Source organism: Peromyscus maniculatus, chromosome 17 (assembly GCF_049852395.1).
Source record: "Peromyscus maniculatus bairdii isolate BWxNUB_F1_BW_parent chromosome 17, HU_Pman_BW_mat_3.1, whole genome shotgun sequence".
NCBI lineage: Eukaryota > Metazoa > Chordata > Mammalia > Rodentia > Cricetidae > Peromyscus > Peromyscus maniculatus.
In genome coordinates, this window is record NC_134868.1 from 57,999,074 (window position 1) to 58,015,630 (window position 16,557).

Here is a 16,557-nt window from a genome sequence, read left to right on the forward strand (position 1 = left end):
GCCTCTCCATGTTCACTTTGGCCTCTGTGTTCTCACACTGAGGTGAGGGTGCCCACTGGCTTCTCTGTTCTCACACTGAGGTGAGGGTGCCCACTGGCTTCTCTGTGTTCTCACACTGAGGTGAGGGTGCACTCTGGCCTCTGTGTTCTCACACTGAGCTGAGGGTGCCCACTGGCTTCTCTCTGTTCTCACACTGAGGTGAGGGTGCCCACTGGCTTCTCTGTGTTCTCACACTGAGGTGAGGGTGCACTCTGGCCTCTGTGTTCTCACACTGAGCTGAGGGTGCCCACTGGCTTCTCTATGTTCTCACACTGAGGTGAGGGTGCACTCTGGCTTCTCTGTGTTCTCACACTGAGCTGAGGGTGCCCACTGGCTTCTCTATGTTCTCACACTGAGCTGAGGGTGCCCACTGGCCTCTGCATTCTCTCATTGAGCCATGGGTACACCCACTGGCATGTGAGTTTCATGTCCATACAGCCTCCTGCTCCCCTGGGTATGCCAATCTCTTGCTTTGTGTTCCTGGCCCGGAGGATGGCTCACCGAAGTCCTACATAGTCTACATGTTGTCATAAGTCAAGGGGACACACTGGGAGGAACGAGGAACTCTTCTGTTCTGCTAGCAGCCAGGAAACTAGAGGGTCCCAGAGCTTCAGCCGCTGTCCACCTGGAGTGGATCCAGCCCACAGGCCTGAAGCTCACTGCTCCACAAAAGCACTAAACCAGAGGCTGCTCTGTAGCCAGCTCGCATGGAGCTTTCCTTTGTGGCTGGGAAAGGGGCTGTCAGGGGCAGGAAGACTCAATGCCACACAGGATTGCTGGTGCTGGGAATGAGGGTGCATCATGACGTGTTAGGGGGCGTCATGGGGGACAACAGCCCTGCAGAAGGAACTCCATGCTCAGAGAACAGTAAGGCTGAAGGCCACTTACCTACCTCGTGGCTACTGACATGTTCCTGCCACTAAGCCTTAGTTTCTTCATAAAAGAGTTGTAGCCTCAGAAAGTTGCTCAGTGTTTAAGCAACATGGTAAATACGGTAAAAAGTCATCTGTATAAATATCCATCAATAAAACACTCTATCTAATGGGCAGAGGTAATCAGTTTCACAATAATCAAAACTAGTCCAGCTTTCCTAACATAAGAGGTGTGGGCGGGGAGCAGGCAATGCCGGGGGAGCCATGTTTACTCTGGCAGCCTCCTGAGGGCAGAGCAGGCCCCCTGTGAATTCCATGCCCCAAGGACCATTCTGCCCTGAGACCAGAGTCTCCCCAGACACCGGCATGGGGAACGTGTGTGTGTGTGTGTGTGTGTGTGTGTGTGTGTGTGTGTGTGTGTGTGTGTGTGTGTGGCCAGAGGCCATGAGGAGCCACAAAAGTGGTCATTTTCATCTTCTTCTTCCATGAAATGGGAACTCTGGCCAATCACTACCACTAGTAACAACGCCCTTGCCATGGCAGGCATGTGGAGGCCTTCCTGTGACCCTTCACGGACAAACCCTGCCACAGCTTCTGCTTTAATCAGACTGCTCGGCTCTGAGGCATACTTTGGCATTTCTAAGGTAGAAACAACATTACTCTAGACATATTCTACAAAACCTTGGTATATCTGTTGAACACACCAGCGCTTTCCACACACCTGAGCTGTTATTCGAGCAAAAACAATGATAAATTCCCCATGGTGCCTCACAGACTTGCACTTGGTTTGCATAAAGCCCTGTGTGTCAGTTGAGGTCCAGAGCCCCGCCTCCTGTCCAAGGGTCGGTCTACCCTTCCTTCCTTCCTGAACTGGTACAGGGGCCAGGCTGTGCGCATCTTCCCCTGAAACACCACTGGCTACTTGTCACGGAGGCCAGGCACTGATGTTCCACAGGTGCTCGCTCCCTGTGCTGACCGCCTGCTGGAGGCTGAGATGAAAGGTCCTGGAGTGGGTCTGCTAATTCCTGGCCCGTCCTCCCTCGGGCCACTCTCTGCCCAGTGTTGACTTAATTCTGTTGGTTCCTGCTCAAAAGCTTCCTGGTACGAAGGAGCCTCTCTAGGAGAAACTGCTTCCGAACACCCCTGGGACCTGCAATTCCCACACAGCCTCCCTGTGGATTTCCTTCCCAGAAGTCAAGGAGGCTGTGGTGGTTCCTGTTCTCCAGGGGCAAAAACCGAAGTAAGAGCCTCTCAGCATCACCGTGGGCAACAGCCCCGAACGGATAGAAGCAATGGGGTGAGGGTGGGGCTCCCGACAGCCCCAAAGCCCCCGAGCCGCTCAGAGAGCTCAGTCAGGCTGCTCTGCTCTCACAGGCATCGTGAACGGCCTGGGCAGCACCTGTCTGCACACAGATCTCTCTCTCTCTCTCTCTCTCTCTCTCTCTCACACACACACACACACACACACACACACACACACACACACACACACACACGACACGGACACCGACACACACTGCATGAGCCCACACTTGCACACCCCCTCCTGGGGTGGTGGTGGTGGCGATGGGTCTGATGAGCGTGAGTCCCGATTGTGAACACAGGGACGGGGAGGTGTTTCTCTTCCGTTGGTCTCTTCACTGTCAGGCCTGCGTCACCTCAGGGACACTCATATGTGGGTTTTACTTATGAGTGTGTTTTACTGGCCTAGGTTGTGCTTCTGGACAAAGCTATTATAAATAGTTTAATGCTGCTGTTACAAAATAAATAACCGCATAAAAAAGTCCTCGGGAGGCTAACCTTTTGGGTCATAAAACCCTCCCAACAAATGCAGGGCTCTGAGTTCTAGAGAGAACTTAGCAGATCTCAGCACAATGGCGTCTGTGAAGGGAGTTCCAGAGCTGTGCATGTCAGAACACCAGTGTCAATGACACAGACCTCCTTCGTGGGAGCCTTGTGCAACTTAAATAGGCCCACCTGGGTCTCAGAACATTCGGTTGTGACTTACATATCTGCACCTTGGCCACACACACACACACACACAGTGTACAGACCCACGGCACACAAATGCATGTGTTTTCAGGTGTGTCTGTTCATAAGGGAAGGTGTTCCTCCCCTCTGGAAAACCGTGTCCATCCTCATGTTCGGGGTCACAGCTCCTCACTCCCACCCTCAAACCTCTGAGATGTCTCTCCACGTGGTCTACATTTGCACATCCTCTGATGACAAAGCCTGTCACCAGAGCGAGGAGACCCAGCTGCACTCCCCCTCCGTCTGCCATGCGCGCCTAGCCGGGTGGCCTGGTTGCCAGACACAGCCGGGCAGTGTACGGCTAGGGGCAGCGTTGGGATGTGACTCATGCCTCACACTTCAAGTCTGGTCCTCCACTGGGGGCGGTTAGAGAAGAGGATAGGGCGAGGCCCAGCAAAGCAGCCCTGACAGCCTTGCAGGAGCGGAGTGGTACTGCCTGGCCCAGGGACAGCAGTGCAGGAGCAGTGTGGCTGCTGGGAGAGCAGGGCCACCCTGGGGACAGCTGCAGGGTAGCACCAGTGCTCTCAGAAGGTCCCCTGTGGCAGCCTCCCGCAGGCAGAACCTCAGGGCAGGAAGTGAGGCTACCTTGGAGGAGACGATTCTGTTGTCGGGATATCTCTGTGGAATGTAGGCCTCTGCACCCGGAGGGGGCTCCTTGTGTCCCACGTAGATGGTCCGACTGTCCACCCAGTTCTCTTCTCCTGCACACTGTAGAAGAAGAGCACCATCAGCATGTGCCTGGGGCCTGGAGTGCAGATCCTCCCCACAGTGCCGTCACATAGAAACAGAGACCGTCCTGCTGCTGAGGCGGCCGAGGCCACAGTCCCATCCCACCCGCCACCGGCGCGCATTCTGATGATGTGGAGGGTCACAGGGGGCTCCCAGGGTCCCTACCCCAGCCTGGAAACATGACTGGCTTAGCCCTAGAGGTGAGGGGCTTCAGTTCTGTAGCCAGTTCCCCAGGCAGACACTGACAGGGGGAGTGGCTAGCTGCTCAGGGAGAGGCCCAAAGCCAACACTGGGTACGGACAGAAACAGCGTGAGGCAGGGGGATTGTGCATTTCAAATAAGTGGTCAGGTGCCAGGCCCAAAAGACCAGGAGGGCCTGGGACACAACTCCCTCCTGGATGGCCTCTGCTGCTGGGAAACTCCCAGTTCACGGCCAGTAAAGGTACTGCCCAGCAGACTAGCACCTGTGTGTCTGTCCAGTTACACATCCATCCTTCCTGGCTCGCTCTCTATCCTTTTACATGACCAATCCCTCTGTTCAGCGATGTGCTTGCTGAAGCCACGAAGCCCTTCCCATGCGTCCCCAGCACACCCTGCTGCAAGATGCCTAAATGCAGACATTCGGCAACGGTGCTCCGCTTTGTCTCTGTGCATGCCCTCACCTGCACTTTTCCTCAGTAGGGCCCAGCTTTGTAAGTCTGAATAAACAGCTCAAACTGTGGCCACACCCCCAGGAGCCAGGCAGAAGGACACCACTGCCACAGCAGCCGCTTCCCAGCCCTAGGGTGGCATGTGACAGGGCCACTCCCAGAGCAGTGACCTGTCTCAGGCCACAATGAGCTGAATGAGCATTCCCTCATCAGGATCTCAGGATTTGGCTCCTCAAAGGGAGCTTCCAACTTAACCATACCCACTGCCCTGAACCTGCTAAGGCACAGTGGCTGCCCAGCAGGTACTACCTTAGTCAGAACCAAGGCCCAGCAGCCCTCCCAGTAAGAGAAGATTTTGTGTGCTGCCTCTCTATGGTGGAGGGGATGGGGACCAAGGCCTTGCTGAGAACCATACATCATTCCTCTGCCAGGAAAGCCTGGAGGGCTCCACCAGCTCATGGAGAAGACAGCTGCCCAGTGCTTCTCACCCCGTCAGGGTCAGGCCTCTTCACCGAGTGTTGTAAACACACGGAAAGAGAAGAAGGCACAAATACCTTTCAGTGTCTGGCGGCACTCCCAGGAACCACTGCACTAAGCTTCACAGGCATTGGTTGAGTTTCAGGAATAGCCATGAGCCCCCATTGAGACTCTGAAGTCAACCACAGCCTCAGGGGCACCCACGTAGAGGGAGCTAATGCTTTCCTCTCTGCCCTGCAGGAGTGAAAACACCTCCAAGTCTCTAAAACAAGAGCCCTGGGGAAATCACTGTGGCCACACAGATGCAGCTCCTTCAGGCCTCGCCTTGAGGCTCTTCTCCCATCTGGGATCACACACTTCCTGAAAAGGTCTCCTACCCAAGCCTGGCAGTGCAGCTGTGACAGATGCATTGTGCTTAGGGGCTGGGGATGGCTCTAAGCTGAGCTGTGGGGAGCTCTCCGGGGAAGGGTTAACCACAGGGCAGCGTGGGCTGAGGGCCGAGACCCTGAAGGCCAGGATCTGTTCTCAGTGTGCTAACACAGGTAGTTAAATATTAATTCCCATTCTTCCCGACCAAGGCCAGGAGCTGGAGCTGCTCCTACGAATCATTTGACTGCCTGGGTTTTTAAAATAAAACCCACAAGCTCTTGTCCCTGACAGATGCCAAATCAGGGGGAGCACCAGAGGCCCGGATCACAGCAAGAGTTTTAGATTAGCAAGAAGGCTATTAGGGCTCGGCCCAGCCAGAACAAACAGGCACTTCTGAGCGACAACAGAAGTCTAGACCAGCCACAGGACCTTGTCCGCATGACTAATTAATAAAGTACTAAAAAGAACAGATCGATAGATCTGAGAGGACAGCTAGGCAGGAGCACTTCCATGAATAAGGCAAAGGATCCAGGCTCCGGCATGTGCATCACGGGGCAGACGGAGGGGACTAACGAGTCGGCAGGAAGACACTGTCCCGTCACTGTAGAGCCTGGACTAGGAGGGAGCAGGCTGTGGGTGCAGTGCCTGAGCCCACAAAGGCCAGCCAGCACTTCAGGGGCTCCACAAGGGACCGCCAGAGCTACAGGCCAGGAAGCCACAGGCTCCACTAGCAGAAGAGCCTGTAGCTAGCTGAGGGGTGCTTCTTCTTAGAGCTGGGGACCACACAGGTGCCACAGGGTTGGTGTCCTGCCTGGAGACCTGCCCACTGTCACTGTCCCTAAGGACAGTCTGTACTTCCACTCAGACTGTAGAAGAGAAATATTATAAAACAACTTAAGCCGGGCGGTGGTGGTGCACGCCTTTAATCCCAGTACTCGGGAGGCAGAGCCAGGCGGATCTCTGTGAGTTTGAGGCCAGCCTGGACTACCAAGTGAGTTCCAGGAAAGGTGCAAAGCTACACAGAGAAACCCTGTCTCAAAAAACCAAAAAAAAAAAAAAAAACAACAAAACAAAAAACCACAACTTAAATGCAGAACTCTGGAGTGTAGAAATAACCACCCAGATTTAACATTTTTGTCTTACTGGTGTCAAATGAATTTTTAAGGAAATAAAATTAAAAGACAGGTTTTTCAAATAGCCATTTGCACCCCTTCACTGTGGGCAATGGATGAGCACACAGGAGACCACAGTGACCTACCACGCGTAAAGGGCACGACATCCCTGGATGCTCCACTCCTATATACACTGTGCCCAGAACAGACTCTCACTGTCCATTCTCCAACCGCAATCACGTCACTCATGTTTGAAGCACAGAGAGGATCCAGCTGGTAGAGCTCACATGAGCAGGACAAGGAATGTTTCAGAATACCCTAAAGACAAGGCCACTCTAACAGGAAGACTTATCATCCATTCAAAGGAACTAGAAGGGGTTTAACAAAATAGGAGGACAATTTGTCTACATCACTTCCTCATGTCACTGTGTCCCCATCTTGATGGAACTCGGTGGTTTTCGCTGGACCCAGTCCATCCTACATCCCTCTCAAAGCCCCCGGGATCTTCTCCCCACCCGAGCTACGATGTTCTGGACCCCTGTGTGCCTCCCAGCTGCGGACTGCTCACACATCTCTGTCCCACAGTCACGTTACAGACCGATGGCTGAGCTGCTGGAGGGCACACTGCACTCGGCAGGCTTTCCTAGAGGGCTCCATGGTCTGGGCAGGTGCTGGGCTGTCAGGTGACTGCTCTCCACGGGACGCTCATCCACTGGTGACTGAGTCCCCACAAGGACCTGGGAAGGTCTTTCTAGCAGGTCTGGTGAAGACTGAGCAGGCTCCCCCAGCTCGAAGAAAGACGCAGGCCCAGCTCTAAAACGCACGTTTAATCCACATCCCAATGCTGACTTCCCACAGAAAGGGGACTCAGGAAGCCCATTTCTCATCCATCTTTGGCCTGCTGTGGGAGAACACACGTGGCTCTGCCCATTCTCTCCCACTGGCCTCAAGCCTGAGGCCACTCAGAACTTGAGTATTCCCAGCACCGAGGCGTATCACTCAAGCAGGGCTGGAGAAGTTCCCATGACCTCTCTTCAGCAGGATGAAACGCTCTGGGGCACAGGGTGAATACTTTACACACAAGCCTCCCTACACTCTTTTCCAGAACAATCGTGAACAGCAGCTATCCCAAAAGTGGGTGCAGAGGTCCTGGCAAACCTGGCTAGATTTGTTTCTTCTGGGAGGAAAGTTCAGGCTGGAGGCTGCCCTCCACTCACTCCAGGTCAGGGATCTGTAGGCAGACCTCGTGGGCCGCAAAGCGCAGCTCTCCAGGGACAGTGGTGGCCTTGGGTCTATACACATACCAGATTTCCTTCGTCCCTCAACCATAGGGCAAGTGTGTTCGTGTGTACTTGTGAACACAGCCTGGGGATTGTGTCATCTTCGTCTCTCAAGATGAACAGCATCTCAAGGTGTCTCTTAGGGAACATGGCTCAGCACAGGGTCTGCTCACTTCTGAGACAAGTGGGCGTCAGTATGAAGAGCCAACCTGCCTTCCGTTTTCAGACTGGTGAGAGAGAACCAGCCATCAGCAATTATGAGAAGTAAAGAAGGAACAAGGTTCTCAGTCAGGCCAAACTCACTGATGGAGGTTCCCCCGGAAGACACACTGGACCTGCCCGCACCCTGTTCACTGAATAAAGCATTCCCTGGAAGTCTCCAAGCCTCTGTGCAATTCCTGGCTGGTTGGGCCCTATCGAGAGACAGTGAAGGTTCTGGACCCTCTTCAAAGATGAGCAGGAAGATACTGCCAAACATGACTGCTACCAGCCCGTTTTCCCAGTGCACCTGTCTCCATACATACAGCCTCAGTGAAATGCACACCAGCATTTCAAGGCCAGTGTATCCAATTTTAAATGGAGAGTGGTTTCAGCTTACTTTAAATGTGCCAACTACCCCACTCCCCCCACAGACAACTCCCCCGAGAGTCCTGCACCAGGGGAAACACCCGGAGTTACTGTTCTAATCACTGGACTGACCCAAGGATGGCAAGGATGGTAAGTGAGCAGACCCCAGGGTAAAGGCCACTGGCATGCCAGGCCACCCTCACTTAAGACCCACACGGGGCAGGGAAGGGGACAGCTCACTCCTTGCAGGGCATGGCTGCACTACGTGGGTCATGCAGGCGGACTGGACCTGGGGCCGTCAGAACCTAAGTGGCCCACACCCTGAGGGAGATGGAACAGGAACACACAATGGCCTACCAGGGTCCCACCCTGCAGGCTGCAGGACAGTACTACACACAGGTGTCTCAGTGACCAGGGGCCTCAAGGAGGAGAGAACCAGGATGTTCCTGTCGTGTGCGGGATCTCAGAGCTCGGGCAAAGGCCAGCCACAGAGGGCCAACAGGCACAAACTGAAGGCGGGGACCGGGTGGCTCCACTTACAGGAAGCAGGCAAAGCGTCACAGGCAGGAATGGCCGCCCAGGGCAGGGTAGGCCTGGGGAGGGGGGTGGTGGAAAAGGGAGAGCTCCTCTGTGGAGAGGAGAGTACTGTAAATTAGGTTGTGGTTACAGTTGCCTAACTTGATAAATACACAGAATTGTACTCTTTAGACAGGCGGGTCTTTGGACACATCCATCCCATTTCAACAAGGCTTGCCACGGGGTTCTCGGGTTCTAGGAAAGGTCACGATTCGAAGTAGGTGTAGCCGGAATCTAAGGGTTCTTTCTGCTTTTTCCCTCACTCAGGCTGTCGACACACCTTCCTAAAAGGCTGTCTTCTCTCAGTTTTAGGGAAAACAAGCAACATTCTTAAGGTTTGGGGGGTGGGGGGGTGTTGTTTAGTTGTGTTTTTCAATGACTTTTTCATTATGTGTTTCCGTGGGAGTCTGTGCATGTGAGTACAGGTGCCCTCGGGAGAGAGGGTCTCCTGGAGCTGGGTTGTAGGTGGCTGTGAACTGCCCAGTGTGGGTGCTGGAAACTGCACTTAGGTCCTCTACAAGAGTGCTACCACTCAGCCATTGCTCCAGCTCCACCCCCAAGTCTAGTTTTTAATGAAGCATTTCACTGAGTTCAGTGGATCCCCAAAGGAGAGGCCTGAAGTAGAGAGGGCGAGTGCGGCCAGGCAAGGGTGGGTGGCCCAGCAGGGATCCTCATGGATGACAGTCTTGCTGCCCTAGGAGGGGCAATATGCATGGGAACTCAAAATTCAAGCCGAGAATGACCCGGTCACAAAGCATCCCACAGCATCTCCACAGCATCCCATCGTCAGCAGTCAGCTGCCCTAGTCCAGCTAGAGAAGTGAGCACCAGGGACAGGGGCAAGCTTTAAATGAGACACAGGAAGGCAATCTTGGCCAGGGTTAGGTACCTAATGGAAGCTTCGAATTTCAACTGAAACAAGCAAAACCCACTAACCAAATTACACATGGCGACAGGACAAACATGTCACTGAGCTCAATTCCTGATCGATTTAACAGAGGCAGTTCCTCCCGAGGATGATGTTCAAGTTTATAGGTATCCAATGACAAGAGTCATTGCTGTGGTGTCTGTTTGTGGCTGTAAATGGAAAAGTCCCCTGTTCAATAGCTCCAAGACAGCACACGCTTGGCTGAGAGAGGTGCCCTGCCAGCCCCTGTTCCCCCAGTCACATTCTGATGAAGCCCCCACCCCCAATACATCCTCTGTCTCCCAGAGTCCAGGAATACCTTTCCCTTGTACATGGGTGAGGGAGTCCTTCAGTCCGGAGACCTAGGACTCTCAGGTACATTAAGATAAATGCAGCATTCAGCAGCTTCAGGAGGCCCAGCCGTCTCTCCCGGCTTCTTCATGTCTAGACTTGTGGCCAAGGTCCAAGGTACTCAGTGAAGGGGGAACCCCAACAAGCCTGTTCAAGGCCCAAAGCTCCAGGCAGGGGATCCCTACAAGCTTGTCCATCTGCTTCTTAGTACCTCTGCACCGTGGAAACACATCCTACCATGCTCATCAGTACCAACTTTCCCCTCCAGCTACCTGCAAGGCTCAGGGGGCATTCCTCTGCTGTGGACATGATTTCTAAACAAAACCATTCAGATCACAAAAATACATCGACTATTCCCCTGATTTGGAAACCATTAAACACTCACTGCCTAAACCATAACTTCCCGGATCCAGAACCAAAATAGAAATAGAAACTGTAACCACAAATGACTTTGGCTGGTCCTGGGCTTGTCTCACCGTGCGCAGCAGCAGCAGCAGCAACAGCAGCAGCGGCTCTGCACTTCTGGGGTTTCTGAAGATGTCGGGGTGAACAGGTGGGTGGGGAAGAGCCAGCGACAGTAGGAACTGCAGAGTGACAGGCAGGCGGGGACCGGGGTGACAGAACAGCTCTAGGGAAGTGTCACTGGAGCCAAGGTAACCAACCACCTCCTAAGACTCACCCCTGTGTGGACAGACTGAATCCTGAGTGCTACACGTACAGACCGGCTGCAGAGACTCTCACCTCGGACAGCGGGGAGTGGACGGGCGGCCCTGGGCAGCATCGCAGCTTCCCATATTGGCCTCGAGTGACTCATAAAAAGCACTGAACACTTAACCACTGCTTCTGCAGAACATGACAGGATGACCATCACCGCTGACTGGAGATCTACAGTAACTGCAGGCCTAGTGTCGGGAAACTGGGAGCTGTTTCCACCATGCAGATGGATCAACGTCTCTGGGACACACGCCTGTGATAAGCACATTACCAATAGTGCGCCCACAGGACCCATTCACAGAGACCAACTCTCCCCAAACCCACAGAGACAAAACTTCCTTTTGCTCGGCTTCACGCTGGGTGGAGCAGGGAAAGGGTTCTGGAGGACGATGAACTCAGGTGTCGGCTCTAGGCCAGAGTCCACCCCCAGCATCAGGAGAGACTGCACTGACGTTGGCCAAGGGGAAGGCATCACTTGGCGGCCATGATGCCTGATTAGCTGTAGATGACCCAGAAGCTGGTTCTGTTGCCACCCACCTGTTTCCTAGAGCCTGGGTCCTGGCAAATCCTGCTTGGGCCTCCAGCCCTGCGGCATGATGCCAAGGCCTCTGTCCTCCCAGATGCAGGACAGAGATGAGTTGGAGCCTAGAAGATCAGTGCTGGCAGTGGCCTTGCCTGTGGCCAAAAAACATGGGCCAATACATTGCCTGCCAAGGATGGATGGTGATGGGGATGATGTGGGGAAGAAGGCCACGGACACAAGAAGAGGTATAAGGAAGAAGGAAGAGTTACCAACGTCCCCACCTACAGACCTTCCCACAAGCCACTCGACAAGCTAGACATAGATCTTCATGTCCTTAGTTATTAAACTGACAATGTAACGCCCATCATTCCTGACAGGAAAACAGGGATGAAGTCAATGGATACAGTAGAGAGAGGAGGGGCCTTGGGTGCGGGCTGGCAGGCAACGGAGCTCTGAAAGCAGCTAACCTGCTCAGGTGCAGGATAGAGGGCCCGCACCAGGCACCCAGGCCCTTATCTCCCAAAGCCGCACCAAACCCGTCCCAGTGGCCAGGCCTGAGAGCCAAGTGACTTCTATATTTATCTCCCATGGCTGATTCCCTCCTTCTAAAGATGAAGGAGCCAGAAAGCTCAGCAAACACATCCAAAAATCAAAACCAAAAACATTGTGGGTACACATGTGAGTTTTAAGAAACTGAAATTATATACCTTCCAGCTACACTGTGGGCATATTTGCAAAATACTGAATATATGTCTAATGAAGAGAGTGCAGGGCTGAGTCAGTAATTATGGAACACTGTTTAGTGAAAACACTGACAAACTGGGTGACAGCGCCACACACAATTACTCCTGAGAGCACAGTTCAGCTGGAGACATCTCAAAACTCAGAAACAAAAGCCTGAGAACCCAAAGCTAAGACTCTGCCTTGGAGACAACACGGTATTGGAGCTGGGGCTGAGCCTCGGTGTCGAGGGTCCCCACCATGCAGGCATGGCGGCCACATTAGGGCAGCAGGCCAGGCCAGCAGACAGGAGGTCCTGCCGGGTTCACGCCGCTCCCGTCACGCCCTGCAGCAGCTCTGGGGAGAACTCCATCTCAGGACGGGAATAAAAAGATGAAGCACAGAAAGGAAACTTCCCAAACGAACCACACTTGGGGACACCTTGGGAGGACGGAAACGGCAGAGCAGATCTGAGCAAAGACCTGGAAGATCGGGTAAGACCCTGGCCAACTCCATCAACTTCCACACTCATGGTGATGACCCAGCACCACCCAGGGCCATCTCAGGCCATGTGCTCGTGTCTGAGGACACCAACAAAGTGGCCCCTGTCCCGGCTCACCTCTGCAGACCCAGTCCCCAGTGTCCTGACCCCCAGTTCTGATGTTGCTCCATTTGTTCCTTCAGACAGCATGTTACTAAGTTAGGTCTAGACACTTACTTGGTGCTCACCTAAGTCTGGCACATGGGAGACCAATGGTGGTACAACAGGGCTCTCTGAGTGCAGAAGCCACAGCACAGTCAGGCAGACACACACCTAAAATCCTTGCCCAGGTGTACATGGTGACATAGATGTGGTGTCTGGTCACCAGGGAAGCCAGAGCTCACCAAGGGGAGGTAGTACTCAAGGAGACGCTTCCCTTGGCATCACCCATTAGACCCTGGGCTGGCACGTGGACAGTGGTCTGCATGGAACAACCATGCTCGCACTTGGATTCTTGCCAAGAAACTAAGAATACAAAGTGCCCCCGACAGCTACTTACGTTGGTAGCATGGTGTAGCAGTGTTTGGGACATGCTCAAGTTCATCTACATTCGCTGTAACAGGAACTGTGGCGTTAGACACCTAACAGCAGGCTAGGCTGGTGGCTGCTCATCCAGCTGGGAAGGGCCCTACAGCTCCACAGCCCCACACAGACACCATGGCTGTGGTAGGCTAACAGGGGGGACTCCCTGGACCCTCTCCAAAGGACAGGCAGCAATGTATGCCCCCTATAGGGAACCCACCTTTGAAACATTCACCCATGGAGTGTCTAAAAGGTAGGCCCTCCTGCCCTGATTTTGGCCTCTGTAGTAACAGAATCACAGCCCAGCATCCCCGCCATTTCTCAGGACACTCGCTGTATGTGCATTTTTGCTCCATCTCATCAGTCTATGCATCGGACGCGAGGTGCAGTGCACTGAAGCGGGAAGCCAGGAGGTAAGGGCTGTGGGCTGTCTCCTTCCACTCGCACACAGCACCCTTATTGATGCCGAGGCAGCGATTCAGGTGAGGTTGGGTCTGTGTGCTGTCCCCAGGGAGGGGAGGGCCAACACAAGAGTCCCATACAAGCGGCCAAGAGGGACTCACGGCAACAGTGCTCTCCCTCTCAGGAGGCAGAGGGCACTCATCAGGGAAGAAGAGGCAGCTGTGCCTACCACTGCCTTCCTAAGAACTTCACACTCCAGAAGCCCCCCGCCAGTGTCTACAAGTCCTAACAATGCGTCTCAAAAGTCCATGCCCATGCCTGAGGTGCTGTCATGGAAGAGTCCTCAAAGCCACGGTTCAGCTGAGGCAGGGGCATTTCATCCACACTCGTGAACTTGGTAACTGCTGCTCCTGAGCGGCAGAAGGGACAGGTTATGCTCCTTCCTCCAGTCCACATGCTCTCTCACCTGGCTGGAATCTGGCAGCAACCCAATGAACTGGTCACATGCTCTGAAGAGAGTGCATGTTTCAGTCAGGATGAGAGGTCTTCACTCTCAAAGACTATGACTCACCATGAAAATACAATGAAACAAATCTTCACCATGAAACTATGGTTAGGCATCTCTTCCTGTATTTGAGGTCCACCTAAGAACTGCCAGTATTTCCTCCTCGTTCTCTGGACCGTTTCTTAATCTTGACTATCACACAAGGACACTCAAGGGATGCAATCAAACAAGGAAGAGGCCAGTGAGGAGCATGAGGGGATGAATAAGCGGTATGAGAGGGGACATCCCAGTGAGCCTGCAGTTCTGGGCCAGGGCGCCCGCAGACCACGGTGCACGGGCTATCGAGACCAAGAGTGTTCCCAGGGGCCCTGGTGGCTCACACTCTCCCAAGCTGCCCCGCTCCTGGAGTTTGTCTGGCTTACGTGGCTCTGTGGCTAGCTCTTCGCCAGGTGAGTTCCAGGTTAGTGGGAGGAGCAGGCAATTGCCAGACACACTCCCAGGGCAGGAAACCTTCCTACCACGTGTGGACCTACCATAAGTGTCCTTGTGTGATATTCCGTGGCTTCATCCTGAAGCAGGGGACCATGGGAGGCAAATGTGTCCACACAAACCTCTCTGCCTCTCGGTACTGCCTGGTCTCTCTGCTGACTGGCAAGGTGGTGTCTGGGCCAAGACTTGCTTAATGGAAAACTGGTTGAGGTGGTGACCGACCTATTCCTTCCATGGTGGGCTTGGAGAGATTGTCCTCCTAGGAGGCCGAGGGCATGAAGGCCTAAGGCCCACACAGTAGCAATGTGGGCAAGGGCTACACCTCCACATTAAGGCAAACTCCCCAGGACTGCTGTCCCCATTGCATGTGGGTGAGAAGACAGGGATGGGCCTACCTCAGAGGAGGCTGGAGAACAGATCCCACAGAGACCCCACAGACCTACCCCCATCCCATTCACAGGTTAAAGCATATCAGTCCTGATGCCGAGGCCTCTTAGCAACCAGAAACCAGCAGCTACCCCACCAAAGGCCCAGAGTGGACAAGGGACATGCCTGCCTGAGCAGAGTGGAGATGGTGAGGCGGGAGCCACTGGGTAGAGGAGGTCAGCAAGAGTACCAGAAGAAGAGGTGGCCAAGGTAAGCCTCACCTGTCTCAGCTGGGCCACAACAGACGTGCCACCCCTCACCTGCCCGACTCACACATGTGGCAGGCCAACTCTTTGGGACAACACTGCCACAGGGTACGGCTGATCCAGTTAGGGCTGTCAGTGGTCAAGGGCAAGGTCAGTGGGGGGATGGCACCCAGAGAGACTAGCCCTTGCTGGGTCCTTAGGGGGACACGGTACAGCAACACAGCACGACACAGCTGTGGTCTGTGAGTCCTTCCTGCTCCAGACCTCACGCTCTGACAGCTTTCTAGTCAGGGCTCCTCTTGCCCAGGCAGCCCCTTATCACCGTGACACGCTTCTTTCTCCATGACTCTTGCACAGAGCCAGGTCACTGTCACCTGCCGCTGGGGAGTAGCTCCTTCATCTGAAGGACAAACAGAGCTGGGAACAGGAGTGGGTGGCCCTCGAGGGAAACAGCCGCACTAGGAGAACACCGTATACAAACATTCCTGGACCCTGTTATCGGTAGCCTGCCACACGGACCTGAGGCTGTGTCCGTCCCCATGTGCCGCAGACAGGCAGAAGCAGGAGGAAGCTGGGCTCCTTCCGGGTTGAGATCACTTGAGGGGGGCAGTGGCACACCCTGACAGCTTCCAGACTGTCAGGTATATTCAGAGGAGAGTGGTTCAGTGTCACAGCCTAGGAGGGTCTTTCTTGGGCGGCGGTGACTCTCAGCAAACTCCAACAGCCACACCCAAACTGGAACCAACGACTGCACCAGCCACATCAAGACTGGGAACCACGTACCTGCCACAGTGGTGTCCCTGGGAACACAGTGCATGTGAAAGCCAGCTCAATTTGACTGGTACTTCACGTGTGGGTGACAGGCTCAGGACAACTCTAAGTCAGGATGATTCTCAGCACGTAAGCTGTCCCCAACACTGTGAGATGCCAATGTCCTAGTCCTGCCATTGAAATGTCAACTGCCATGGTGTCCAAGGCCCCCTGAGCACCAGAGCTCCCCACATCAGTGCAGGGGGTGGAGCATCAGCGCTTGGCTCCGACTCCCAGTACAAACCCACAGTGAGACAGCAAGCAGCCCTGCTAGGTGGCATGCAGGACGGGGTGCTCGGCTGACTGCTGTCCCTGTCCCTGTCACCCCTTCCAGGACCCCACAATGAATAGTGACCTGGGAAAGTGGCTGTGAGTCTGTCTTCCTCGGCAGCCTCCTGACACAAGGGGAGAGGGTACACACCCCGCAGAACAGGTTCGGGAGGCAGCTAGGCCTATGAGGTATCTCCATGGAAACGGACACACATGGCTAATTTAAGGCTTTAGTCTTTATGGGGATGCTCGCTGCTCCTGTGTGAATACAACTGGTTTGCACTATTGAAACATGGCTGGGCCAGGTTTTAACTAAAGCAGCAAATACAGACACAAACCAAACTCATACCAGTGCGTCTTCCTCCTGACATTTCTAATAATGGCGCTGTTCACACTGACAGTTCACAGCCCGGGAACAGAGGTGTGGGGGTGGCAAGAGCAGCTCCACTCTGCTGCCTCCTCCTCCAGCC

The 16,557-nt window shown here is 54.2% G+C and overlaps 1 protein-coding gene across 6 annotated transcripts in view; it reads right to left on the bottom strand.

Moving 5' to 3' along the window:
* Atp11a (ATPase phospholipid transporting 11A) overlaps nucleotides 1-16,557 on the bottom strand; it is a 112,785-nt gene that overhangs the window by 59,626 nt on the left and 36,602 nt on the right. For 3 of the 6 annotated variants that reach the window (XM_076553724.1, XM_076553725.1, XM_076553726.1), the window contains exons 1-2: nucleotides 10,639-10,755; nucleotides 3,528-3,650 (exon numbers count right to left, since the gene is read on the bottom strand). In XM_076553724.1, coding sequence (XP_076409839.1) covers nucleotides 3,528-3,650; nucleotides 10,639-10,740 — 225 coding nt within the window. In that variant the 5' untranslated portion in view covers nucleotides 10,741-10,755. Of the gene's footprint in view, nucleotides 1-3,527; nucleotides 3,651-10,638; nucleotides 10,756-16,557 lie in introns of those variants that run through there. The other 3 variants (XM_076553728.1, XM_006981313.4, XM_076553727.1) reach the window with 1 other exon arrangement.